General features: G+C 39.5%; 3 protein-coding genes across 10 annotated transcripts in view; all 3 read left to right on the top strand.

Annotated features, from left to right (window-relative positions):
• The first annotated feature begins 857 nt into the window (after positions 1-857).
• On the top strand, positions 858-2,419 carry hce2l1 (high choriolytic enzyme 2-like 1). The gene is made up of 7 exons (XM_076262777.1): positions 858-898; positions 978-1,130; positions 1,291-1,408; positions 1,572-1,750; positions 1,917-1,995; positions 2,109-2,233; positions 2,406-2,419. Exons 1-7 carry the CDS (start codon positions 871-873, stop codon positions 2,417-2,419), a joined length of 696 nt encoding a protein of 231 aa, XP_076118892.1. The 5' UTR covers positions 858-870.
• A 7,009-nt stretch (positions 2,420-9,428) lies between these two features.
• On the top strand, positions 9,429-17,783 carry tra2b (transformer 2 beta homolog). Of its 8 annotated transcripts, none has more exons than XM_076263455.1 (8): positions 9,429-9,534; positions 11,334-11,479; positions 15,177-15,336; positions 15,761-15,949; positions 16,251-16,366; positions 16,939-17,082; positions 17,250-17,326; positions 17,455-17,783. In XM_076263455.1, the coding sequence occupies exons 1-8, from the start codon at positions 9,502-9,504 to the stop codon at positions 17,463-17,465; spliced, it is 876 nt and encodes a 291-aa protein (XP_076119570.1). In that variant the 5' UTR covers positions 9,429-9,501; the 3' UTR covers positions 17,466-17,783. The 8 variants fall into 8 exon arrangements, with proteins under 8 accessions (XP_076119570.1, XP_076119567.1, XP_076119566.1 ...); XM_076263452.1 differs by having other exon boundaries at positions 15,177-15,378; XM_076263451.1 differs by having other exon boundaries at positions 15,177-15,378; positions 15,761-15,961.
• A 1,502-nt stretch (positions 17,784-19,285) lies between these two features.
• igf2bp2a (insulin-like growth factor 2 mRNA binding protein 2a) overlaps positions 19,286-27,597 on the top strand; it is a 57,584-nt gene continuing 49,272 nt past the window's right edge. Inside the window, exons 1-2 of the mRNA XM_076263446.1 lie at positions 19,286-19,856; positions 21,032-21,092. Of these exons, the coding sequence (XP_076119561.1) occupies positions 19,682-19,856; positions 21,032-21,092 (236 nt within the window). The 5' untranslated portion in view covers positions 19,286-19,681. The remainder of the gene's footprint in view (positions 19,857-21,031; positions 21,093-27,597) is intronic.

The raw sequence follows: 27,597 nt of genomic DNA, 5'->3' as shown, positions 1-27,597 counted from the left end.
TATCTCAACTATCTCTTTATCGTCTGTTTTGATATGTTGTTCATCTCTTATAAAACAAAATCTCTAATTCAGTTTTAAAAGTAGTGTTTCCATATAATTTCACATAAGACGATTACTCCAAATGGTCTATTTATCCTCTATTTTTAATATTATGTTGTGCAACTTTTATAATCCCAAGAATTAAACATTTTTAAATTTAAGTTGTGCTTCCTATAATTGCAGTTTCATTGCTCATACTAGAGTCTTTTATTCAAATAAATCTCCATAAAATGAGTTTAATCGTTCAACAGAAATTGTATGACATCATAGGACATGTAACTGCAGCCTCAGCATAAATACAGACTTGATTCAACACTATCATTTCAACAGTGCAAAGCAGCCCATGCAGCTGTTGAACTAAATGGCCTGCGATTGGCCAAAGGATTAAGGTGACTCCCTTAAACGCAAAGGTTCGATACAAACCTGAGAATAAGCAATGATTGGGACCATCTTTGCAGTCACCCTCGCAGTGGTGACGGAAATTTGGACTTTTCCTCTGAAGGTAGCTATGAATTAAAGTAATTATAGCGACTTGATCATGTTTAATTGATTAATATACATTAGTACTGATGCATGTTCACAGAATTCCACTATGGTACAAGAAACAGTGGTGAGGGTCAAAAGAAGATACTCCGGTAAGTCACAGTATTCTAGTGATTAAAATGGCATTTACAAACATGAAATTATTATTTTCTGTAGTGATAATATCATCTTAAACAAAGTTATAAGAGTGCTCTTAAGTAGGAGAATTCCTTGAGTAGTCGTTGAATAATTGTGTCAGATTTTGTTCATTTTGCAGGAATGTCTATCGACCCTGAGGACATCAATATCATGGACATGATCATTATGGCAAACAGAAGTGAGTTGGACTACACTTGCCTAAATGTCCTGTTGCAGAAACTTTGAATACAAAAGGTTCCTTTCTCTGCTTCCAATAGGAGTGGGATTTGCAGGACTTTCCATGCGAGATGGTGACATTGCATCGAATTCAAATATACGCAGTGCCCTTATTTGTCCAGCTAACTCTTGCCTTTGGCCAAAATCAGTGGATGGTTTTGTCTATGTTCCTTACATGATTTCTACATTCTATGGTGAGTACATCAAAAAACGTTTTGCAATCACAAAATTAATTCAGAACAAACAGTGAGATAAAAGTATTTATAAGACCCATACTCAGTATACCTAGAGGTCAGTAAAAGATAAAGCATAAATATGACCAGTGGGCTTATCGAGAGAGGTGGTGATTTTCAGATGACATGGACAGGATCGCGATAGAGACAGGTATGCTGGACATCTCGTCTCAGACATGTGTCAAGTTTGTACCACGAACCCATGAAGCCAACTTTATCGACATTCAACCCAAGCGTGGGTAAGAGCCTTTCTGTTTATAAACTATTAAAACAAATTTGACTGTTTTTATTGTGTTAAAACAATGGCTTGTAAGTCTGGCCCACGCAAATAGTCAATTTTCTTTTGATGGAAGAATGAGATGACCACCTCAAAGCGCTCTTCTCTCTCCTGCCTCTCTACAGTTGCTGGTCCTTCTTAGGCATGATTGGTGGACCCCAGACTCTGTCCCTGCAGACCCCGTCCTGCATGTGGTCAGGGGTGGCCTCCCACGAGCTCATGCATGCTCTTAGTTTTGTTCACGAGCACTCGCGCTCTGATCGTGACGCCTATGTCACCATCCTGTGGAGAAATATCATGAGAGGTCAGTATTTGGTTCCCTATACCCTAAGATACACACTGTTCTATCAGATAACACCAGATGCAACTTGAGTGGTGGTTTTGCGTGTAATTTTATGTTTATGTTTGAGTTCATGGACAAATTGCTGGTTACTAAGGCCTTGTTATTTTTTTGCTTACATGTCTGACAGGCCAGACACACAACTTTCAAAAGCATAACACCTACCTCAACACAGCATATGATTACAATTCAGTCATGCACTATGGAAGGTAAGAACTGCCACACAGAGTGTGTGTGTGTATGTGTGTGTGTGTGCGTTTGTCAGCATTACTATTATGGTTCACGATAGATCAATCCAGGAAACAATGGCTGTTTTTTTCAGGTATGCTTTTACTGCAGATGGTGAACCAACCATAATTCCCAAACCAGACCAAAGCATCCCTATTGGACAGAGAGATGGACCTAGTGTATTAGACATTCATAAAATAAATGTCTTGTATAAATGTGGTAGGTCAAATGATCTGTTATCCTGCTGTTTTGATTAAACATTACATAATTAAATAATTACATTCTTTCATGTTTAATATTGTCAGTTTAATAGTATGTCTTCAAATATATTCACATTTTGTCTAAATTACTTTGATTAAGTAAAACAAAGTCTTCCTTTTCTCTCCACTAGGTGGCATGGTGTAACAAGGAAAATTCATCATTTCATTTCATGTTTAGCACAAGTAGTTTACACAAATGAAAATGTACCTCAAAATGAATTATATTCACTTTAATTTGAATAAAGCAATAGAGATTCTGGCATTTTAATGCAGTTTTGTCAATTATTATATGGTCATAGTCATATCAATACGGTCATCTCTCTCTACAGTTAATACACCACCTTTATGTAATACATGTATTGACCTTTATATGTCATTATATGCCTGGTTATCCCCTGATTATAAAAAAAACATTTATAGCTACATAGCTGGGTTTAGACTAAAGGCATGAGTAATTCATAACAGAATGTCAGGTAAGTATTGTGAAAGATCAATCTACAGTACCCTCACTGTGCCATACAGTAACTCCTGCCGTTTACATTGGTAATTAGATGACTGGACAGGCTTTTACCTGACATGCCCTCTAAATAATCTATTAGCAGTGAGGTGACTTTTGAAGATTTTTTGGGGGGACTTGGTGATCCCAAGATGATACCTTTGTCTATAACTCTCCAACAGTGGTTCTTATTGAATGTTTTGCCTACTGTATCTTACCATCCTCCATACTGTACGTGGGGGCAAGATAACCATGGGTCTTTGTCCAAGCATGTTTGTCACTTCCAGTTGATGTCCAGTTGATGAGAACCTTTTAATCATTGTTTTAACTGTAAATATAGGCATTTTCAACAAAGTTCCTAGTTTTTATAGACAGCCGACTTACAAATGTCAACACACTTTCTTTTTATTCAAAGTATTCTATTTTTTCCAATGTTGAAAAATGACTAGCGGATTTAGCCTCTGTGTCACTTTATTTTCATACCTTAGTGAAAAAGAAAGTTACTTCTGAAAGTTCACAGACACTCTGATTACAGTTTTTTCTGATTGCTTAAGCACATTTTTTGTAACTATGGCTTTTTTTGCAAAACTCTATACACAAATAGGAAAACCTTTTACCCAATCAGCAAAACATTGTAGTTCTCTTGCAAAAGCTAACGCACCTTGCTTAACTCTTCACACCTTCATAAAAATGGTGTTTTCGTATCAAACAGTAAACACAAGCCATCACAATAGTAAGCACACAATGTGCCAACTACACACTGATGGTATGAAAAAAAAACACATGGCTTTTGCTTTCTTTGTGCACAAGTTAGACTATGTCAGTTTGAGGTCATACTTTTGTTAGTTCTGTAAACATACAGGGATCCAAACTTCAAGTATTGGAGTTTATTTACACACATCAAAACAAAACACAAGTGTGTTTTTCCAAGTCCAAACACAAAATAGTAATTTCAATGAGACAAAACAAATCAGTCTACATCGGGTCGTCTCTCTCAAAATTTCGTCTACATCACATGCGATGTTCTAGTCCAAGGCACCGGGGAAAATATATTCTGGAATGCCGTATCCACGCCTGACATGACAATATCCCCACATGTAGACTGATTTTTTTGCCTGTAAAAGGGCTATTTCTTACTCTTCTTACCCTTCCTCTTCCCCTTCTTCGTCCTCCTCTTGCTCCTCCTTGTCCTCTTCCTCTAACTTCACCTCCTTGTCCTTGAGTGCAAAGCAGTGTTTGTGCTTTTAGTTTTGCGAACTCAGTGAGTGGTTTTGCTATAAGTATTAATAGTTTTAGAAATTGTGCTATAAGAATCACAGCATTCAGAAAAAAATGTAACTTAAATAAGTTGAAATTAGATAGGAAAATGCTTCTGTTAGGTTTTGTATATAAGATTTTTCTATGGGTGCCAATAATTGTGAGCGTGTTTTTGTTAAAAATATTTATTTCTTTATGACATTTAACCTTTTTCTCAAAATAAATTTGCTTCCCTTTAAGAGTGGATTTTTCCTCCTTGTTTTCGTTGTGAGAGTAAAATAAATCACCAAAATATTATTTTGTATACCTGTTTTTAGTCAACTTTACCAAAGGTGGCACTAATTCTGGAGGATACTGTAACTAACAATTCGTTCTATTCAGTCTTAACAGTGGGCATAATAGTTATGCAAGTATTTCAATTGATATGGTTCAAATAAGGATGTGATTGTAACGTGATTACCACGGCATTGTGATCCGTTCAATCTAGATAATCTTGTTATTTAAAACACCTTGCCCTTCCTACTCTTTTCAACAATAATATTCAGCTTCTCTCTCTTACCTTACAAAAATGAAATGTGTTTGCGGCAGATTTGCTGCAAACTTGTGGGTGATTTGTGGGAAACAAATGAATTCACTAGAAAATATTGCCAGAAATGTTGCTAATGTTGGCCGCTATAGGCAAACTTCCAGCAAAGTTCTGGCAACAATGAGAAGTTTGCCACTAGTGGCAAATGTGTTCGCCAATGGTTTGCCACTACACTTAGCCAATAATGGCAAACTTCCAGTGAACTTCTGGTGACAGACCTAATTTCCATATGACATTGCTGCAAATTTGCTGCACATTGCCAAAAGTAAACCGCAACTGTTTGCCAGAAACCTAATTTGCATGTGAAATTATGACCTTACTGCAAATTTGCGTCAACTGTTCGCCAGAAACCTAACATTTCTGTAAGGGTTCTCTTAATGCACCAAAACACTTTCTTTTTTTTTTTTTTAAAAAGACCCTAAAGTTCTCAATCTCCACATTTATTATGTTTCAGACAGAAAACAGAATCTATTTAAAAAAAAATCAATACACATAATACAATGATATTGACCAAAAAATAATAATTACAACAAATAATTCGAAATAAAAGACTGAAATATCCCACCTCTAAAGGTTCATAGTTGATGATGTATGTCAGTAAAACAAAAAACAAGCCATGAGAGAATTGCCTGTAACCCTGCGAGACAGGATTGCGTCATGGCACAGAACTGGGGACAGAGAATCCTGCAGCATTGAAAGTGCCCAAGAACATGGTAGCCTCCATTCTTTGAGAGATAAGGTAACAATCAGTCTTACTAGATCTGGCTGCCCAGCCAAACTGAGCAATCAAGGACGAAAGGCCTTGGTCAGACAGAACCCAAAGGTCAAAGTTCAATTGCGGAGATAGGAGAAACTTACAGAAGGACAACCGTAAGTGCAGACGTATAGACACAGCTCTGCACAAGGCGTTGGCCTTTATGACAGAGAGGCCAGATGAAAGTAGCCTAGAAATCTAGACGCACCCTAGCGGCGGCAAATTAATTTGCTCAGCCTGTACGTCTAGTTCTATTGGCTGACGCTGTGGACGTCATCCAATCACAGCGCTCTATTTTGTTAGAGTCTTAACAGGATGGCGACAGTCCTGCGACGGTGAACAACAAGGAAGGTGGCTATGGCAAACGAAGAGCGGTTGTTTGAATCCTTAACTTTGGAGGAGTTGGACTTGTGCTTTTCTTTTAAAGTTGAGCAACACAATGCACTTGAGTCATTCCTTTCGAAGAAGGATGTATCTGCCGTTTTGCAGACCGGATACGGATATGGTCGTAGCGCTGGCCTATTGCATGCCTAGGCAGTTTGAAAGACAATTCTCTGCCCGCCCCTTGGATTAAGCGGGGTGAATGGCTCGATTCCAGACTATACATTTCAATGATATAGGATGGCCCGCCAGGCTAAGATGAAAGCCCTTCTAAACTAAAAAGCACATAAGTATAAGTATACTCTTTTGATCCCGTGAGGGAAATTTGGTCTCTGCATTTATCCCAATCCGTGAATTAGTGAAACACACTCAGCACACAGTGAACACACAGTGAGGTGAAGCACACACTAATCCTGGCGCAGTGAGCTGCCTGCAACAACAGCGGCGCTCAGGGAGCAGTGAGGGGTTAGGTGCCTTGCTCAAGGGCACTTCAGCCTTTAGCACTGGTCGGGGTTCGAACCGGCAACCCTCCGGTTACAAGTCTGAGGCGCTAAACAGTAGGCAACGGCTGCCCCCTCAACATGACATCCCATTGGGCGTTTGCCAAAAAAATACCGACCATAGTCCCGTTTCCATTGCCGCACCTGGAACTTGATTTTTACGGGAACGGGAATGTTTGTGCATGTTTCCTTTAGACGAACGGCCCGGTAATGCGACATTCCGGGAACTTCTACGGACTCGAGATGTAAATGAGGAGAGGACTGAGTGAGGGCATGTTCCTGGACAAGTTCCCGCCTCCTAGGTTTTACCCCGAACACTCGCAATGGAAAGGGGCCTCATGAGGCCGTTTCCACTGCAGGAACTCAGTAGTTTCAAGGGTTTCACACCTTTGTTTCCCACCGCAGGAACTGCCCTGTACCATCACTTTTAAGAAACTTTTGCGGGGGGGTGAAATAAGTCTTATGAGTAGCCCTGAAACTGCTGAGTACCACTACAGGCAGAGATGTGAGATGTGAACGAGGCGTGAAACGAGGCATGAGTGGAAGACAACAACAGGTGCCATTTTTTAAACCCAGCAATTCAGAGGTTACACAGACAAAGCTAAATTCATTAGGCCTACATTTAGCAGATGAAAAAAATAACTAATCAGAGTGTTGATTGGTGGGGGGGTGTATGTATGTAGATTGATGAAATTAATTTGAGTTGAATTTAATAAATTTCTGGAATGTAGCAAAATGTGAAAAACTTGAAAACAGAAAACTTTCCAAATGCACTCTAACTCCAAAATGAGCTTAAAGCAAAACACCATGGAAAAATGTATCTATGCCCCTTGACTTCCAAATTCAATGCCTTTTAGTGCTGTGACAGTACCCAGTTAGTCAAAAACTGACTAAAAGGGTCATGATCCTACCCAGTCAACATCACATTGTGCAACATCATGCGTCCCAAGCGTACACTGGCAATCTCAGAGACATCATTCTCCACTGTCGCACCAGAATGAGTTTGAAGGCATTATTTTAAGGTAAAAGACCTGCATTGTGTTGCTTTAAAGAACTAGTGCACCCTGTTTTTGTATTTGCGAACATTACATAAAACCTTAACAAAGCCAGAATGAGGCTGTTTCTTTGTGCTGTATACTTTCTTCAAAGCAGTTTTGTATGATCTAGTAGGAAAAGCCATGTTTGACAAACCTCTGATGATGCGCTCCCCAGTTTTCTGTGCTCTCAGGTCGTTAGTGAGTGCTCTTGCAGAGGGTCATTGAAAGCCAGGACATTCCTCTCCTGCATCTTTTCCTACGAATTTTTGTTGTTTTTTTCTTTCCACTGTCCAGTGCGAGCAAGCTGTGAAGGAAGTTGATGGACAGGTACGGAGAAAGGTATGTAAGGAACAAATAGCAGGACCAAAGAATCAGCATGATGTCAAAATCTTCATGAAATAGCGCTATGTATGAACTAAAACAAAACTGAACAAAAATAAAGTCTTATAGCATATTTAAAATAAAAATAAAGTAAATAAAACAACAAGAAAACTAAAAGCAGATCACAATGGCTGGCATCCTAAATCTCATTTCATTCTTGTGTTCCCTCTCAGCTTTTTTAAGCTGCTTGCACCAAAAAAAAATTAATCATGGGCCTCATTCATTTTTGTAACACTGGATAGTAGAAGCTGGAATTTGTCATTTCATGATTTTGTAAAAAAGGTCGATCAGCAAATTGTTCAGTGAATTCCGTGAAAAGTTGGGGGGGGGGGGGGGGGGGGGTTATATAATCATCATGTCTGCTACATTGTATACAATCTTGGACCCCCTCCAGACAACATATGTCAATCTACAAGTAATAACTAGCCTATTATTCTATATCTTCTCAATGTGTGTGTGTGTGTGTGTGTGTGTGTTTGTGTGTGCGTGCACACGTGCAGGTGTGTTTGTGTGTGCGTGTGTGTAAAAGCTTGCCTCTTGTGGGATTATTTTTTATCTTTTTTTCTTTAATTGTTTCAGGGCTGTCCACATCGTCCTGCCTACAGATGACCCTCACAGGAACACACTGTCAGAACCATGTTGATTTTACAATGCCACAGCAGGGTGGAATGATATGAGGAGTGCATGTTTTTGAAGATTTTGTCTTTGAATGTTTTGGCTGAGCCAGGAGGAAAATAAAGTGGTCTGATGAAAAGTAAAGTTGATAACAGAGAGGGAGTGCTCTTGTTACCTTGAATATCTGCTCTTTGTGATTGTTGATAACTATCATACTAACTACCCGATAAGTCGGCTCTGCTCCTCAACAATTGGGGCCCTAATTTAAATAATGGGCAATGTGCAAAGACACTCAATGAGCAAAGGGTCTCGCGCACACGCTATTGTGTGACGTGTGGGAGCATTGAGTTAGTTGACACACAGCTGCTTGTGCTTAGAATCGTACTCGTGGTATTAAAGTAACAAATAGATTTGGACTTGTTATTAAATTGGCTTTGGTGATACTTTGCACTTTGCCCATCTTTCCTAGTCTGCAAAGATGGGCAAAGTTGTGGTATCTCTTATTCTAAGTAACCACACCAACGACCCTTTTTCTTATGATGAAAGATTTTAGTGTTTGGGGGAAAAGCATTGTATTTTCCCATGTGTTGCTACCCGCTGTTGACCTCTAGTCCTACTGAAGGCTTTGGGCCGAGGTACCCATAGTAGGCTAACCATCGATACTGAAAATGTTGAAAAGCTATTCAGGGTTATTGCCAGGTATTGTAGGCGATTTGTGCTTATAGTTGTAAATTCTACACCTGTACAGGAACTTTTAACAATGAACTTTTAATGTAAAAATGGCAAATCTGCCTATCTTATGGTGTGACAAGTTTGACCAGCAGGTGTCCCCATCGAGCTATGATTAGAAAATCTTGGTGGACCTTGGTTATTTCAATACAATAGTGGTGGTATTGAAAGTATACTACATAGTTCTGCTTATTATAAGGTTGAAAACGTCAGTGTTTAGTTATTTTTTATATATAAATCATACATTTTTGCACGACTGTAAAAATGAGCGTAGTACTGTTGTACAGTAGTAGGTCTAGTAACTTTCCGTCTATTCATAAGTGGTCCTGTAGGAGTCGCCTGGCTCCATTATACTCACTGACCAATAGAATCACAGAGATCGAGCGAGCTCTCCCTAGTAGAAAAGCCCAAGCTAGATTGCAGCACACGCGACCTTGGCGCAACTTGAGGCTAGACTACTTGAGAAGACTTACGAAAGAGCAACTGCCAAAATGAGTGACAACGAAAAGGAATTCGTCGGTCGGGTACGTGTGCTTAAAAAACTGATTTAAAAGTAATATAACGCAGTTAATGTATTTCCCCCCCGATCTTACATCTATCTCAAAAACACAGTTGACGTTATTCATTCGCGACGGAGAAGCTAACGATTTATGCTAGCAGCTAGTTAAAATGGCTAACATTAGCGTGGTTGTAATGTTAACATAATCTGTGATCAACGACTGTTCACAGGCCGTAGAGTTATGTGTCGAAATGAAGCTGAAATATTGCCGTTTGGAATATAATGATGGGTTGTGTTGGTTACCTGAGATTTACTGCGTCGGATTGTATTGGTTTTTGTCCGAGTAATTGCAAACAAAGTAAATGTTCGTCGCAGAGCAATATGCTTACGCTTGTCGCGAAATGTGGCTCTCCTATTGTTGGCTAGCCATGACTAGCCAAAGGAAGCTAACGTTACTTCGTTTCGCGTGCTATCATCCCCGTCGGCCTCGCATCGATTTGCTAGGTCGTATACACTCACATTTGTATTACAACGTCGAATGTCACTTTGGAGGCAAGAAAAACGAAATTTCGATATTTTGGCCATTTGTTTGTTAATATTAGTTTGTATGAACGTAACGACAAAACTCCCTAGTCGACGACGCTTAACGTTACCGCCAGTTGAATAATTCCCAACGTCCTGGATAAGCAGTATCCCCGTGCAAGAAGAGTCTAATGTTAACATTAAAAGTGGGAGAAAATGATGTCATTCTATCGTTTCGTACTGGATTTTTTCTGTCCTGCTAATCGTTATCTAGGCTACGTTACATTATATCCTTCCAGTTGGCTATTCAGATAGGCTAAGTAAGCTGGGCTGGTAACGTTAAAGCTAACACAGGCCAGACTGTCGCGCACACATGTCAGTAAATCAATTGTGGTGTGACATTTTTCCTTCTGATTTTTGTGTACATCGCGTTTTATGTTGCAATTTGTTTAACCTCACATTGCTCCCCAGTGGCCAACTCTACATGCACGGAAGCAATAGGACAACAGCAAAACATCTGATACATGGGCTTAAGGAATACTAGTTCACTAAGGCGTCAGCAATGCTTAACAACTCTGTTAAATGCAGTGCATTTGCATTATTGGCTGAATGTCTGTAGTTTATTTGGGGTCTTATGGTTGCAATAATGTCTGTAGTAAAAACATTCTTTATCCTTTTCTTTTTGTTAAGGTTAAAGTTGGAAGAAGACAAATGTGGAAGAAGTCAAATATGAAGTTTTTAATCAGAATAATTTGAAGCTCGAGTGTGTGAAGCTGAATTTTCAGAATGCATGCTTGTTATGAGGTGGAAAGAAGCTCCTGTGTAGACTATGGGCAGTGTGAGAAATTGGGGAAGAGGATTGAAGTCAGAAATTTGAAGAAAGAAGAAAAGATGTATTTGAAGTAATGAAGTTAAGATCAGAAGTAATCTGGGATATGATCACAGTGCTAAGTAATTATTAGTATGTTTATCCAATGCGTGCATGCAAAATGTTTTACACACAAATGCTAAGGGTAACTATAGTCCCATAAAATTGATAAATAAAATTAAAACGTTAGCATTAATTACACCGTGGCTTTTAATTCTGCACACAACACATCTATTTGACTAGTGTTAGTCTCATGGAACACCTGTTAAGTGTAACAATGTTTTTAAATTCTATTTTGAGAACACACACTCAGCAAATGCCAACGGATATAACTTGACTAAATAGTTGCAAAAAACCATGATAAAGCTGATTTACCCATCATGGGTTGTGCATGTGTTCCTGTGGCTAATTTCATGTCGGTGTGGTTAATCCAGGAGTCCCGCTCAGCGTCTAGGAGTGTTAGCCCCAGGCGCTCTGGCAAGTCTGCCAGCCGCTCGCCAGCACACTCCCCTGCCCACTCCAAGGAGGACTCCCGCCACTCCCGCTCTAAATCCCGCTCTCGCTCCAGGTCGAGGTCCAGGTGAGTTAACGCAACTCAAATGGAAATGAACGTTAAGAATTGTTCTGTTGTCTCGAAAGTGTTCACTGAACCACTTAGTTGGATTTATGATGGTAGGTTAAGGCTAATGGATTCTTCATGAAGGAAATTAAGTTTGTGCTTCCAGATTTCAATAGGGACCTACCTTGGTTATGTTTTTACCATTAGCTAGCCTGTACTTGCACTGCTTCAGCTATGAGGTGTCTAGTGCGTGGGTACAGTCATTTTTATACACCAGCCCAGATTGACTAAGCTTCAATTTGATTACTGACAAAATCCAGAGGCTGATTTAGCCATTGTTGGTTCACTCTGTTGTTATGGTGGTTCTGTAGGTCAGTGTTGGTTCACTCTTACGTTTTGGATAATTCCATGATGTGTTTTTGTTGCTGTTGGGCAGATTAGAATTGCTCGTGGTGATTTTAAATGTGTTGCATGCTGTAGCTGTGATGAGTAGAATAGTCATTGCTAACTTGTTGTAGTTAGTTGAAGTACATTAAGAGCGAGAATGCGGTCATTCCTAGAGCTGTAACGATACACCAACCTCACTATTTTGTGAGGGGGTAGTTAAAATGTAACATTTTATTAAATAACATTTCAATAGCCTACCTTAGAACACCAGAGGATTACAATATAATGTATAATATATCTGTATTATTTTATATCCTGATATTAAGAGAGAGAATACTGAATGTCTGATATGTATGACGGCACACTTTATGCAGATTAGCCTATAGCCTAGGTCTACTATTTTTATTACAACTCTACCTCTTTTATTCAGCTGTCTGGTTGAAGCTTGGAAATATTGTAAACAATCATAGTCTACTGATTGGACTGTTCAGTTTCCCCATGTGAGTTTAAGTTTCAAGGTAATACTTGTTCTCCTTGGGACAGGCCCTTTTGGGAAACATTGGTATTGAGATGATCAGTCAACTTCAATACAAGAGTTTTAAACAAATATGTGCAGCATGCTAATGATGCTAAGCGGATTTAATAGTAATTTATCTAGTCGTCTTCTATGCGTCCTTGCCTTCACGATTGTGAATGTTTTATTTGAGCTGTGTCCATTGAGCGGGAGCGGGGCAAGGAGAGGGTTTACTTCTATACTGTGTGGTAAAGTTGATCACATGGTCTAAAATGAAAGCAGTGAGAGGTATGAGATTATGATTTTCCTTTTTTTCCTTTTGGACAACGTAGGCTACCGGTAAGTAAAGCGGGAGATGTGTTTTGCTTATGCGGTCACGTAAGCTGCAAAGCACTGCGTGAAACACTAGAAAGGGTGTGTCGCGGTTCTGCCTTTTCACACCGCGACACAGGTTCGTGGATATGAGTGTCGCGATTTCGGTTTTGAATTGCATATCTTTACAGCCCTATTAATTCCTGATAGGGTTGAACATTTACAGGATTTCACGTGGCTTAATGCTGCACAACGCAACATGTTGCTTATAGGCTTAAAAAAGAAATGGGTAGGACACTTGTAGGAAAACAAAGAAAAATTAATAACAATAATGAAAACATGGCGTGCCCATATACATTTAACTTTTTAAACTGTATTTGATAGTCACAGCAATTTATTTATTGGCAATTGTAGCTTGCGTGGCTTTAGGCTGCGCAATGGAACATAGCCTGTTGCAGGCTACTTTCAAATAGGCTGGACAGAACTGTGTTGGATAGTCCACAGAAATCTACTTATTGGCAAGTGGTTGGCTATGCAACAAGACACTACCTTGAAAAAATGGGCTGGACACCAAGGGCCTGTACTACGAAGCGGGGTTACTGGCTTATCTGGGTAACTTCGAGAGTAACTTGATCACGTGTGGCGTATCTTCGCCAAGGTGCAAATCGCGAGGTGTTCTCTTCGCAGGGCGAGGGGTTTTAGAGACCGCCATATACAGTATAGACTATATATATATATACACCCGTCATAGCAATGCCCCTACGTGGACATTCATGTTTTCCATCTAATCGGTGATGCTGAACATCTGAGCAAGAATACTGTATGTCCGAAAATAAATCGGGCCTAGCCTAGCCTACGGTATGCTGAACTTCCGAGCAAGAATAGCCTAAAATAAATCGGACATAGCCTACAGTAGGCCTAATAAATTAAAATCACCATTTTAACAAACTTGTTGAATTGAATACTGTACCCTGCACATAAAGGCTACACATTTCCACAGCACCAGAATCCGACCAAATGCCTCCCTCAACCCCTTCCATAATCGGCCTTCCACTATTATTTGCGATGACCAACTCTTCTGCTACTGTAAAACACTCTGGTGCCTTACAGTAGTGTTCAAAGACGCCATTTTCTTGTTAACTGTAAAACAGAGGCCAAGTGAGGGCTATAAGCATACTAGGCCTACATGTTTTCATAATTAAGAAATATTAATGCAAGTTATAACTATATAAACCTACTATTCTGAATAATGTTTTTGTGTTTCATTTTCACCTGCTGCCATGTACATTTGGCAATGGTGTTGCATCTGAAATGTTCACAGGATTAGGCATACACTAAATCAGTCAATGGGGGCTACTTAAACATTCAATTATCCTATTACTGTAATCTATATGCCCACTTCTGAATTGTGTTGCATCTGTAGGCATTTCTAACTAACTCAAAATAGGCAATTTAATTATTTCAACTCATTTCAGACATTCTGCAAGCTATTAATCCTCCGTAACACATATTTGAAGAACATGTGGAAATAAAACTTTACTTTTAGGCATTTAGGCTACCCGATCTGCAAGACATTGCCAACAGCCTTGCCTTGCTTTGTTCACTGCCGACATATTTGATTTTTGTCATAGGGTTTTAATTCCTCATAACTTGTCATAATAATTGTGCATTCCTCATCCGTAAAAAAAGGTGCTCGCGTCATCATTAATGTGGTGACTTGCGCTGCAACCCGCCCCTTTTATGTGAACGCGCACAAACTTCAAGGTTAACCCCGGCTCAACAAATCAACTTCATAATTAGCGTCGTAGTACCGATTAACACCACTTAAGATAACCAGGTTTTGTCAACCCCGGTTTAACAAAGTAACCCTGGGTTACATCTGGGTAGGTTAAGCTCCCTTCGTAGTACAGGCCCCTGTAGGCTAACAAAATAAAAAACATGACCATGAAACCACTGTGATTTCCTAAAGTTACAGGTTGGTTAGTCTATTTGTTCTTATTTAGAAAAATGAACATATCTACATGTTTTGGGGGTGAGGCGTGTACGCAATCACAATTGGGTTACTGTCATTTTGGCAGCTGAAAATACCCGCTCAGATGGACTGAGGTCGCGAGTACACATAGCGCCGTTATGTCAATTTAGCAAGCCTCAGGAATCTTGTTGCCTTGATTTTCCACCACCCGAGATTTGTGCTGTTTTAAAAATGTGCGAGACCTTATTAATTTTATTTAGTTTCGAATTCAGTCGACTAATTTCTTAATGACAAATAATCGATCATCGATTATTTATTAACAACCCTAATTCCTGATATTACTATAAGATGAGAATGGGGAAAACCCGAATGGGGAATGGTGCTGTGGCATTAAATGCCAATTTTAACATTTGTAGAAATTTCGAATGTAAGTGAAAGCTCGGTGAGTTAGAATGTTGTGAATTTTGATTGTATCAGATCATCAGTTTGCGGTTGTCATAGTATGTTCATCCCTCTTTTCTGCCTTGTCTTAGGTCTCGTTCTCACCGGAGCTCCCGCCGGTACTACAGCAGGTCTCGTTCTGGCTCTCGCTCTCGCCGCCGCCGCTCACGCTCGGGGAGCCGCGAGTATGGCCGACGCCGCAGTCACAGCCGCTCGCCCATGTCCAACCGCCGGCGCCACATCGGGAACCGGGTAAGGGATCCCCAAAACCCCCATTCACCAATGCACCTCCGGGTAAGACCTCCACACACACCCCGTTCACCAATGCACCTCATGGCTCATCCACCTGTAGCACAGTGTTAGAAGTATGACTGAAAAGATTCCCTGATAATGGGTTGAATTCCATTGAAGAGAAAATGCAAATGCACATGTAGCTCAGTGTTGCTCTGAAAATAAGCCCTGATAATGGGCTGGAATGGTTTTTCTCTCCATGGAAGAGAAAACAGAAATACACACAAGTATTCCTTCACTAGTACAGGAAGTACAGGGAATGTCCACAGCATTAGTGTTATTGTATGGATAATTGTTGCACTATGAAAAGCTTGTGACTTTCTCTGATGATGAAGAGCTCAGTTCATTCACATTCATCTTTGTCTCCCACGCTGCGGTCTCTCAGGCCAACCCTGACCCAAACAACTGCCTTGGCGTGTTCGGTCTGAGTCTGTACACCACGGAGAGGGACCTGCGGGAGGTGTTCTCCAAGTACGGCCCGCTGGCTGATGTCAGCATCGTCTACGACCAGCAGTCGCGCCGCTCCAGGGGATTCGCCTTCGTCTACTTTGAGAACAATGAGGATTCCAGAGAGGTAATCGCTTTGGTAATGAGACTTTACTGTGGATTTATAGAACTTGGGCTTGTTTGTTTGCTTTGGTGTGACTGCTTTCTGTGATCAAACATGTGGTGTAGGGACTAATGCGCTAATCATCAGTCAATCACAATCTTGTGAAATGTTGTTGGGGTGGGAGTGAACTTGCAGCTAGTTACTGAATTGAAAATGTATTTATTAATAATAGATACAGCATATAGTAAGAGCTTTTTCTTTTAAATCAAAGAAGTTCCTTGACTTCCTGTGCTATTTTTCTAAATATTAACTTGTTATTATTCAGGCAAAGGAGCGTGCCAATGGAATGGAGTTAGATGGTCGCAGGATCAGGGTTGACTACTCCATCACAAAAAGACCTCACACCCCCACCCCTGGGATCTACATGGGAAGGCCCACATAGTGAGTTTTGATTGTTCATAATGTTACCCTAGTCGCATTGACATGGACACATTTTTTTCCTCAATCAGATTAAAATGAATCTAATCAAAGATTTCAACCAAACTGTTTACATGAACACTAAATAAACCGATTGCTGTTTAAACTGCATTTACATGGAACAAGCATTTAATTATCTAGAAGCTCCAAGTCCTATTGCCACCATGTGTTTACGCTACTGTGCATTATGTTTGGGACACCTGCGCAGAAAGAAGAAATATACTCAGAGTTCTTGTTTACATGGGTGAATTTTTCAATTCATCAGATAATCAGAATGGAGTGCACCACCTCTCTCGATCCGATTGGAAATTTAGTCGCATCGGGCCAAATACGATTGGTTGAGGTGTTTACATGAGGCATTTATGTTCCGATTGAGCCATTATTCCGTTTCTAATCAGATTAAACTTATTAATGTAAATGGGGATAGTGTTATTTCTATTAACTATTTTGTCAATCTGTACTGTAATGTCTTGATAAATGCATAGCTGGACTTACATGGAAAAAGCATTGAATTAACCCCCTGTTCCATCCTGCAGTGGTGCCCCCAGCATGTCGTCGTCTTCTCGTTCTTCGCGATCTTCACGCGAGTATGACCGTGGCGATCGTGGGTACGAACGTGGGTACGAACGAGAACGAGGATATGATCGTTACGACGATAGAGAATACTACAGATCTTATAGGTAAGATGAAAGCATGAGAATATTGATTTGCTTATGTTTTGTCTCATCTCATGGTGTGAACATCCCAGTCCATATTGCTCTGGAAAATAATTTATCAAAGATATAGAATTGTATGTTATATCAATGCTTAAATCCTGTGGTTCTTCTTTTCCCCTTTTAATTTAAAGTAGACGGAAGTCCCCATCTCCTTATTACGGCCGAGGGGCTTACAGATCCCGCTCTCGCTCGCGTTCTTACTCTCCCCGTAAGTATAACGAAACTATTAACCACTTAAGTGCTTTATCTCAATATGCTTCCATCACAAATTAGCACCTTTTAGTTGGCTTAAGTATGACTAATATTCTTTACCCCCCCCCCTTTTGTCCACCACAGGTCATTACTGAAAGAAAGGATAATGTGGTGATCGTTACTTTACCCAGAAAGGATCAGTGGTGGTCTGTGACTTTTGGTGTTAGGTTTCATTCTTTAACTTTATGCTATCGTTTTATGTATCCGAGTATGCGCATGTAGTTCCAGTCGTGACATCAGAAGTGAATTGCTGATTTTTTGCACTCGATGTCTCATGGAACTGGTTTCCCTTTGTAATGTAAGGCTTCTGTGAAGGTGTAGAGAGCACACAACCTACAGCTCTCCCGTTTGTAATGTGTATATATTTCATGTAGCCTGTATTCACAAAATAAACTGCGTCTTTACACGTTTTACCCAAGTTTATTGTCCTTTTGTGTCTGGTTTCAGGGTGTAGAAAGATCAAATTTCTCATACAGTGTGATTACATGGAAACTTCATTATTCAAGTGTAACCATTGACAAGTATGCATACAGATTAATAACATGAAGCTGAATTTCTTTTTTTTCGTCTTCCCCACAATTAACACATTTGATACTTGCAGTACATGGTGGTACACATTAACTAAAATGAAGGTCATGCATGCATGCTTTCTGAGAGTAAACTGATTATATGCAGAATTTGGTGCTCATTGGATGTAGGGAAGGAACTCGAGAAATATATATATTTGTGGCCAGTAGGCGGTGCTGTATTAATTCCGTCAATAATCTCATGGAAACGGTACGGTGATGGGCTACCTTTTGTAATTTCTCTAGGTTAACTTGACATTGCTATTGCTCTGAATATTTTAGGAAATCAGGGAACTGCTCATAAGTCTTCCTGATAAGCAGAACAGGAATCCGAGGAAAAGGTAGCTGAATATTGTTTGACTTGTCCAGTATAGTACTATTTACAATCAACTGGTTTAAGAAGTATGCTTAATGAAGTAGAAAAGGCAATGCTGACATTTGTGTAGGCCTATAATAGGCAGCAAGAACAGCGATGTAAGTATTTTAGTAATGACTGTTCTAATTGAATGCACAAGTATAGTATAGGCCTAGTGTAACTTTATTCAAATAAAATTACAACGAATTCTAACGGCTTATGTTTCTTGTATAACATCAAGTATGTTATTACCTGTACGTAGATATAGGGTTTTGTTAGGCTGCATCAACATGCATTATCCTTATGCTGATTGACAATAAATTCAATCAAAAGTTAAATTCTGTTTTCAAAAATCAGGTAAATGTTAGGTAGGTCGTTACTGTTTGCAAAGCCGTGGACATAAAGTTTTATATTATGTTTTTATTATTTATTTACACGTCTTTTAAACATTCCACAAGATGGCCCTAAAACAGTAGAAATCCTTCCATGTAGGCTATAGATGCGCCTTTTCCATATAGGGCCTATGGCTGTGTGGGCGTGCCCTTCTCTAAGGAGATTCCCCGAGTTCCCCACTGCATTCGGCTTGTAGCCTACAGATACCCTGCGCTCGGACCTTGGATGGACATTATCCATTCGCCCTTCAATATGTCATAGCCTACATCGATTGAAGAGACTACGGGGGTGTGATTCCAAATAAGGTTGTAGTTTTTTTCAATGGCCCTGAAAACCTGGGGACTTAAGCGATATGCGGCGTCTCAATCATTCTAAACTATGTTTTAGATATGTGGACCGTATATATGAGCTGTCATCACATTACATGAAGAGCCTGATAGTGAATAGGCCTTCCTTGCGTTTACGTACTTCAGAAACCTACGTTGTAACCTAGGCTATAGCCTATCCCATCGAGATGTATCATAACCTAAGTCCACATGTACCGTGGGGATCCTACAGTTCAGTTCTTACCTTGTTCAACCACTGGTTGAGACACTCCTCAATGGCATGATTTGAATGAACTTCCATAGCGTAGGCCTACAGAGCTCAATTTCATACTCGGGTGTCTGGTCACAAATAGGCTACGCGTGGCCCTACATAAATAATATGATGCTGTATTCCGTAAACACATTCAAACTAATTTTCTGATGTATAAGAGCGATTTTATTTAGAGGCGGCGCTTGTTGGCTTCAGAGTAGCGTCGTAACGACACTTTTTTCAATCCCAGTAAAAAGAGTTTGACCAGGAACCGAGTTGTAGCTGGGGGTCGACTGGATCTGGGGGGTGATTGCTGCTTTTCAGCAGAATTTTCTATTTTATTTTTTATTTTCTTATTGTTTCATATTTTATCGAATTCATTACTTCCACCGTAACTTCTCTACCAGGATTTTATTAGATCATGAACAAACTATATGTCGGGAATTTGAGTCCTTCGGTCACCGTCGAGGACTTGAAGCAGCTCTTTGGTGAGAGGAAGCTTCCAGTGGCCGATCAGGTCCTGCTCAAATCCGGCTATGCCTTTGTGGACTTCCCCGATCAAAACTGGGCCATTAAAGCAATTGAAACTCTATCTGGTAAGTGCATTTTCAATTCCAAGGATAACAAATCCGTCATGTGTTTTATCGGGTCTTCACGTTTGTAGCCCTCTGAGCATAATTGGAAAAGAAAAGCAAAGTAATTGTGATTACCTTACCAGTATTCCGCTCGGGACTGTGCGCCGTTAGGCTACATCAGCGCTCGAGTTCTCACAGATACCATGGACGTAAATATGTGGAAATTTCAAGTCATAAAGCAGGACTATGCAACGCGTTTTTGTGATAAACGAAACAGTACCCAGCAGTTACACTCTTCACCTTTATTTTAGAAACATTCTGTGTTGAATGGGGCTTCTTACCAATCAGCTATAGGAATGTATGGGATGGTCTGATGTTCGGGTAGGCATAATTATTTTTCAGTTATTTTTTATCTTGATTTTATTGAAAAGAACCGACCGTATTAACTGGAAAGAATGTGTCATATCCATGTTCCTACGATGTCTAGGTATGTTTTTACGAGGTGTCTTGAAGGTAGGTGATGGGGGTCCGGAGCAAAGTGCTAATAAACAGGTAGCTGGGGGGACGAGGTGAGATCCCAATTCTAAGCTGCGCCAGGCCACTCATACATAATGGTATCGAAAATGGAAAACACCTCACTTTGCTCTGGACGTATTTCGCACCACCAGAGCTTCATAAACATGATGAGGAGATGCATGCATAGGAGAGAAAGGCACATTCTCGTGGGTACAAATCGGTCCTCTTTGATGTTCCATTCTTTAAAAAAAAAAAAAAAAAAGTATCCTCATTGCTGTGTGGTTTGTGGGAGTGGAAAGCATGGCTGCCCATTCCTCATCGTGAGCTTTTAACTATGAGCTGAAGCATTTGGCGCCGAATTTCCAAAATATGATTTCAAAACTTCTCGCCAATGAATATCACACGTTACACACCTTGAAGCCTTGCTCTGTGTTGAATGGTTAAACTAAAGGCCTATGCCGTCATTTGTTCCAACAGTAATTTAGTCAAGTTCACGTTTACCTCATATGGTATAGCATACCCATAGACTGTACCAATGCACTTGTATGTAGCTTTAGAGGAAATGTAGCTGCTACAATGTGAACATTGCCGTTCTATAAATTCCTATCAGTCGTCCTGTGAGAAATGTTACATTAGGTTACGTATGATTAATGATACTGTCTGTTCCATTCCCCCCTCAGGAAAAGTTGAATTACATGGGAAGGTGATTGAGGTAGACTACTCTGTTCCCAAAAAACTAAGGTAATGTTATTGCTTAATTTATGTTTTCCTTTACCATCTTGCAGCCTTCTTGCTTGTATTTCGCTGTGGCCTATTGCAAATACTTTTCTGTAGGCCTGTGTGGAATTAGTCGCTGTCTCGTTGTCCCAAGACACTGGCAGTGTGATGACATGTAGAATCATTTTACATTAAGGATTCATAGGGTAGCTTAATCGTCTCTTATGCACAACGTAAACAAGCTTGACGTTATACCTCACGTGTAGTTGCCATTACAACAAACAGTAGCCTAGCCTACGCTAGAGTTACTTAGACCAGTGCAGACCTCTCCAAACATGATGTGGCCTTTTACGTTGCAGTTTACATTGTTGGTGGTAATTTTACCTCTTATGAACGTTGTGAATTAAATGGGGACTGAGTATAAGCAATAGAATGTCGTTGATAATTCTGATATGTATATTGTATATTATAGGTGTAGTAGACTATATTTTTACGCTTTTGGCGAACAGTCAGTGAAATACTACGTAAAATGTCAAGCTAATTAAAAACATGAAATGTGGAGTTTTTTTCTGTAGGCTACATCGATATTGTTTGGCTATCCATGTTTGCGATTGTAGTCCTATGTTTATGAGCCACTGCAGTGCTGGAACAACGAACGTACATCGTGTTAAATTATTGGACAGGGCATTTTTGTCTTGGCCGTGAATCAATGTCTCTAACCTACTGATTGCTGATATGTCAGATTCATGTTCGACGGCAGTTTTTGCCCATGCGGTATGGGTTCTCAGTGCGTGACCTCATGGCAAATGGTTAGGCCTTGGTGGTCACGTGATTCCCTCTGTATGTACTTCCTCCATGCACATGCACACATATGAGTAGGCTTGCTAGCGTCTATCAGAATGTAGGGCGAAGTCTGAGGTAAAGATGGGCTATATGCTGTAAGAAATGCACGTCTCGGCCTCGGTGTTTTTGTGAAAGCTTGGCCTCTCGGGAGACTGAGATACTGTTGTTGAAACAAGGTTATTTTTTGTTGCAATTAGATTTGACCCAGACAGTCATCAAAATGTCAATGCGTCCCCAAAACTTCTGACGTAATAGTGTACGTTTTAGGTGTTCTCTTGCAGCGCTGTAAGTTATATTATGTGAAAGCCCTCGCATGTATTTCCACTGTAGCTCAGTTCATGGAGATTGAGTTAAGATGGCCACAGCCTTGATGTGGAAGAGGCGGCCATGGTGGAGAAATAGCCTACGCCCCACAAGCCTCTCCCCTATTCTGCTTGCAGTGTGTGTAGCGAAAGCACAGAATTAATAAGCACTAAATTGTGTGCTCTTTTTTTTATTTTTTTTATTTAATTGATTACGAACCATGCCGTTTCATATTAACATTATAAGTTATTATTTCGCCAATCAACAATGTATACATGGGTTTGTTGAGTATGTTGATGTCACGGCAGCAACATTTGACAGATGCTTAAGAGATGGTGTGTGCTTTACGCAAATCTGGCCTACAGCAGTCAATTAGACTAATTAGGCTCACTGATTAGAACATTACGCTGTAAGATAGAATGTGAATGACTGGTTAAATCAGTGTTTTATTACTGATCATTAATATGAAGCAAACAACTAACTAAATGTAGGCCGAGGACACTGATAGAATAGCGTGCGCAAATGGTTTTGAATGTCGCATTGCGCATGGCTCAAAATGAACACTCAGATTTGGAAACTTTGTTTTACAGAGTCAGTTTGTAATTTCCTATTCTGAATGTTGAGAATATGATCAAGTTTGCCTCAGGTAAACAGGAAATATATATGACAAACGGGAATGTTAATTTTGTAAACATTATTATTTTGCATTAGTACAGCTCCAAAAAAGCAGGCCACCATATGTGTTTAAATGTGCATCAATTGGCTGCATCAGCATAATGTCCACTAGGCCTATTTCACAAAGTTAAGCTGTGATCAGGTTTGATCAAGCACTATGATTGCTGTCTGTTCTCATAAAATGTCTCAGCTGTGGAGAGTCAACATTTAAGTTTAAAAAATTCTGCCTTAAATTCCGTTTTAACAACATCTCTGTTTAGGTTAAGTAATCACAAGCACACTATCTTAAAATGTAATCCAATCATGCAGGGGCATGCAATTAATTACATTTTGAGATATTTTCAACATGTATACTTTTTGTATTTTTTTACAAGAAACATTTTGTACAAGAAATATCCATTTGTGATTATGTTTATTTTTATTTTTTGAGAGTTTTTGCTGCTCGCTGTGCATTTATAATCGTTTTGTTTAATTATTATTATTTTAGAAATTATTTTAGAAAAGTCTTTGCATGGTTTGTAACTTTGCATGGTTTCAAGAACAAAATTTATTTTATTCTGTGCAAACTTTATCACATTACAATGCATTCTGAAAGAGTCCAGCGAGATACACACATGTTGAACTGCTTATGCAGATAGACTAGGCTACTTAGATAGACTAGATATATGTTTATTGAGGAAACATGTTTGCAAAAGTTAGAAACCATTTAAATGTGTTAGACACATTGAGTGCATTTATCAGGGCCTGAGTAATGATCAAATTAAATATGTTGAATAATGACATAATTGTTTAATGGCTGAATATGTTGGAAATGGCATACAGTCTCTGTGGTACATGCTGTCATTGTAAATAGGATTTTTCTTAATGCTTGCCTGAACAAATAAAGTCAGTTGGACAACATTTTCTGGTCGTCTTTTGTATAAGGAACAGATGCAGAGATCTTCCCCTTCTTGAGTGCTTTCTTGTCGCCTTTGCACTATTTTTGAACATTGAACGGTGGGCCTGACAGCACGTCTCGAGGAAGTATGCTATGTAACATGGACCAAAGCACAATAGGGGGCACTGCTGTTTTTTTTTCCTGTGGTGCCTTCTAGGTTAATGATTGCTGTATAAAAGCAATGGGTTAACAGTCTGATATACTCATATTTCATTCATCATTATATTTATCTAACCAGAAACATCACTTTACATCATTGTAGCAGACTTAGTATCATTACAATGTATATAAGTTGCAATGTCACTGAATCTACTAATAGGCTTGATAAAACATTATAAAATAAAGTCTTACAGTCATGCAGATCGAAACAAGTTGTTAAATGCACATTAGAATTTTTTTTGAGATTAAGCATTCACTCAGTTCAATGAAAGGAAACGTCTATGGAAAGTATTACTGTGGGATCTAATGGTGAATGGCAAGTTAGTGGAAATTTAAAGAACCAATTACTACTTTCGCATTAATGTTGTCATATCTGTTTTGTCATAATTGTCCTTTTATTTAATATTCAGAATAACTGAAATCTGTAAGCAGAATATCAATGAAATTCACGTTTATTATTAAGAACTATTGTTGTAATTTATGGTCATGCAAATTAAATTGAATCATCCTGTAGCGTAAATGGTATGATATATTGTTTGAATCAATTTATTTTTGGATTAATTAAAATTAAAATGATATTATTGAAAAGGGAAAATTAGTTTTGTTATATGTAAATGTGTACGGAGCACTATGAAAATAGTGTTTGATAGGTGTCATTGTTGTTGTACAAATGTAAATGGTTAGATCCAACACACCAGACAGGAACAAACTGACAGTTTGTGATTTGTGTTCTCAACAGTTTATAAAACAGCCTTTGCTGGTTAACAAAGTGAGGGAAAGCTTTTACGGTTTACAGCACCATTTATTAAATTAGATGCTTACACTCTATTCCAAAATAAAGAAATGCATATTTTCATTTGAGGTAATTCAGGTTCATCAAAATATGACATTCCATTAATGTGGACATGAAACTAAATTGATAAATCGCAAATGTAAGTGGCTAATCAAGATAATTATTTCAGTGTAGTGCGATAAAAAAACGGACACACTTTTTTTAAAAAAGCTAATAAGTTTCTGAATCCAAGCTGAGTTGGACATTTCGTATCGCATCTTCAGTTTTCCTGGTAATGTTCAGGTAATTGGTGCTTTTGTGACTGATGTATTGATTCAGTAATGTCTTTTGTGAGCTTTTTTAAAATAGATTGAGTTGTGTTAAATTTATCATCTTATGATTATAAGTAATTCAACAGCTTTGGGTAGTGTGTAGGGATGGAATCTTTGTGCTTCTATGACACGCGTCATCTGGAACTGATAAATAATCAGCTTGTGGAAGTGAATTTGTAGGTCCTGAGTTTTGAATTCTCTAGACTGGCATATTGTTCCATGATATGGATGTAAAGATTTCTTCAGTTAACCGAAATTAAATTTAAATATCAATAATTCGTTTATAAATTGAAATTGGGGAACATTCAGATGCCATGCTTTATGGTTATGTAAACCACCACGTATTTGTGTTTGTGTGCGCCTGTGTTTGTGTATACGTAAACAAGGTGTTTTTTGTTGGTTTGATAGCAGTGCTCGCAAAGATATAATAGATGCATCATCCATCAATGCTGAGTTTCAGTTCTAATCTTAAACCACTTCTTTAAGAGGCACAGAATGTCTTGACCTCTTCTCTACAGTCAGTGTCCATTAATGAACCTTTCTCTCTCGCTCTCTCTCTCTCCCTTTCTTTTTTTCTTTCTTTCTGCCTGTCTGTATCTGCCTATCTATCTGTCACTCCACACATATTCACTCATCTAGTTAATGTGAGTCAGTATCCAAACACTTGCTTTGGATCTGAAACCTTCAGCATGTGGAGAACTCTCATGCTGTAGACATAAATCTGACAAGGTTTGTATTTTATAGTTTATAAGTTGGTATAAAACATTTGAAAATCACTTTTAACACATTATGTTTAACATAAACTTTTGTCATAACTCTTGTGAGCGATATTAAAATGATTTCATAATGTATATGATTCTGGTTTCTGTTTTATTGGTATCCAGGTTTGAATGTGCAATCTATGCTGTTAAATCCCTTCCATAAGTATAACCACACTTGTGTGTTCACTGTCTTGGCACTGCAGAGAGGTTTGCCTCAAAAAATAGGTTAGTGTGACATGGTCCCATAGTTGAAATGGACCACTGATTGGAACTTGATTCAGTTTTGTAGCACAAATTTGCTAGGGCGCAGTTGTACTTGGAAGCATGGAAGATACACAATTTATAGAACATCAGTCAGTAGGATACTGGAGACTGAAATTGCGACAATAGCAACGAGTCGTTATCCTGTTTACACATAGAATCTTCAAGCACATCCATCCTCTCATATTTCCAGCGACACCCACCCACACCCGCTTGGAATCTCACTATGCCCCTTTTCATTCATTCGTTAATCCTTTTATCTTTACTACAGTATTACGTTCATTGGGGAGAACAGGATTACCACTGAGAGAATGAGAGAGATTGCCTGCCTTACTGGAGCGTTGTGCTACAAGCTTTGTCACTGTAAACTCACTTCTGCCTGCATAATTGAGGTGGACTGAGCATTTGATGAGCCACAGGTGTTCACCAGCCTCATCTGTGAAAATGGCGCTGAGCCTAATTAGCCTTTTCATCACGGTTTTAAAAATAATTATTCTTTACATTTGCACATTTACATTTAGTCGTGTAGCTCACGCTTTTATCCAAAGCGACTTACAAATAAAGGCAACAATGAAGGTACAGTGTGACATGGATATGTTAGTGCAGCAATAAGTGCTCCTCACATAGAATCAAGTGACAGTTCTAGAAGATTGATAGTCAAGTGTTAAGTGCTAGATTTCGCATGTCCAAGTGTTGGTAGTGCTAGGAAAGGAGGTACTCTCTGAAGAGCTGTGTCTTCAGAAGTTGTATGAAAATAGAGGGACACCCCCTGCTTGGCTTTTGAGGCGACTGGGCCCATGTGTAGCCCTGTCTGTCAGACGTCTCCACCCTGAAGGCAAGATCCAGCACTAGAGCGAGGGATGTTCTGTGGCTGAGGTGATGACAGTCGTGTGTCTCGGCACTGCATAATGGCAGCCTGTGAATCGTTAGCAAGTTATTGCTTTAGATTCATTCATTCATTCACACACACAAAAACACGACGCCAGCGGACAGTAATTAACATGGGCCGCCGGGAGGGGGGTGTACTGCAGAGTGCTGAAAGAGGCTGGGTGAGTGCAGTCTGAGTGTCTGTGCGAAGGCTGGCTAGAGTGCTGACAGTTAAACGTCGGCTTTCGGGTGCCCAGCGCAAAGTGCCACTGGTCAGTAGGTGGGGTGGTGGGAACTGGACAGAGGGCAGGATGTCAAGGGGGTGTTTTTTTTTGTTTTGTTTTTTTCGGCAAATTGTTTAATGACATTCAAATGTATGTAGTATGGAAATTAATGAATCCACTGTCCACAAACCCAAATTGTAAATGCAGTGCAATGATGGGACCATCCATTCCTCAGTCATGAGTCCTTGCGTTGATTACATTTGCCTTCACACTGACCACCTTCTGTGTGTCAGACGTCTGCTGTATTTCAAGAAATAGCTTGTCCTCCACACACCTGACAACCACTATTCACACTGCTGGAGGCCACAGCTAAACAGACCCAGAGCTGTTTTCTT

Source organism: Alosa pseudoharengus, unplaced genomic scaffold, assembly GCF_046254945.1.
Source record: "Alosa pseudoharengus isolate Yale_2024_CS ecotype anadromous, Long Island Sound unplaced genomic scaffold, YU_APseudo_1.1 YU_APseudo_1.1_scf_3, whole genome shotgun sequence".
In the NCBI taxonomy this organism is placed as follows: Eukaryota; Metazoa; Chordata; class Actinopteri; order Clupeiformes; family Clupeidae; genus Alosa; species Alosa pseudoharengus.
This window is presented reverse-complemented; position numbering and strand designations above follow the sequence as displayed.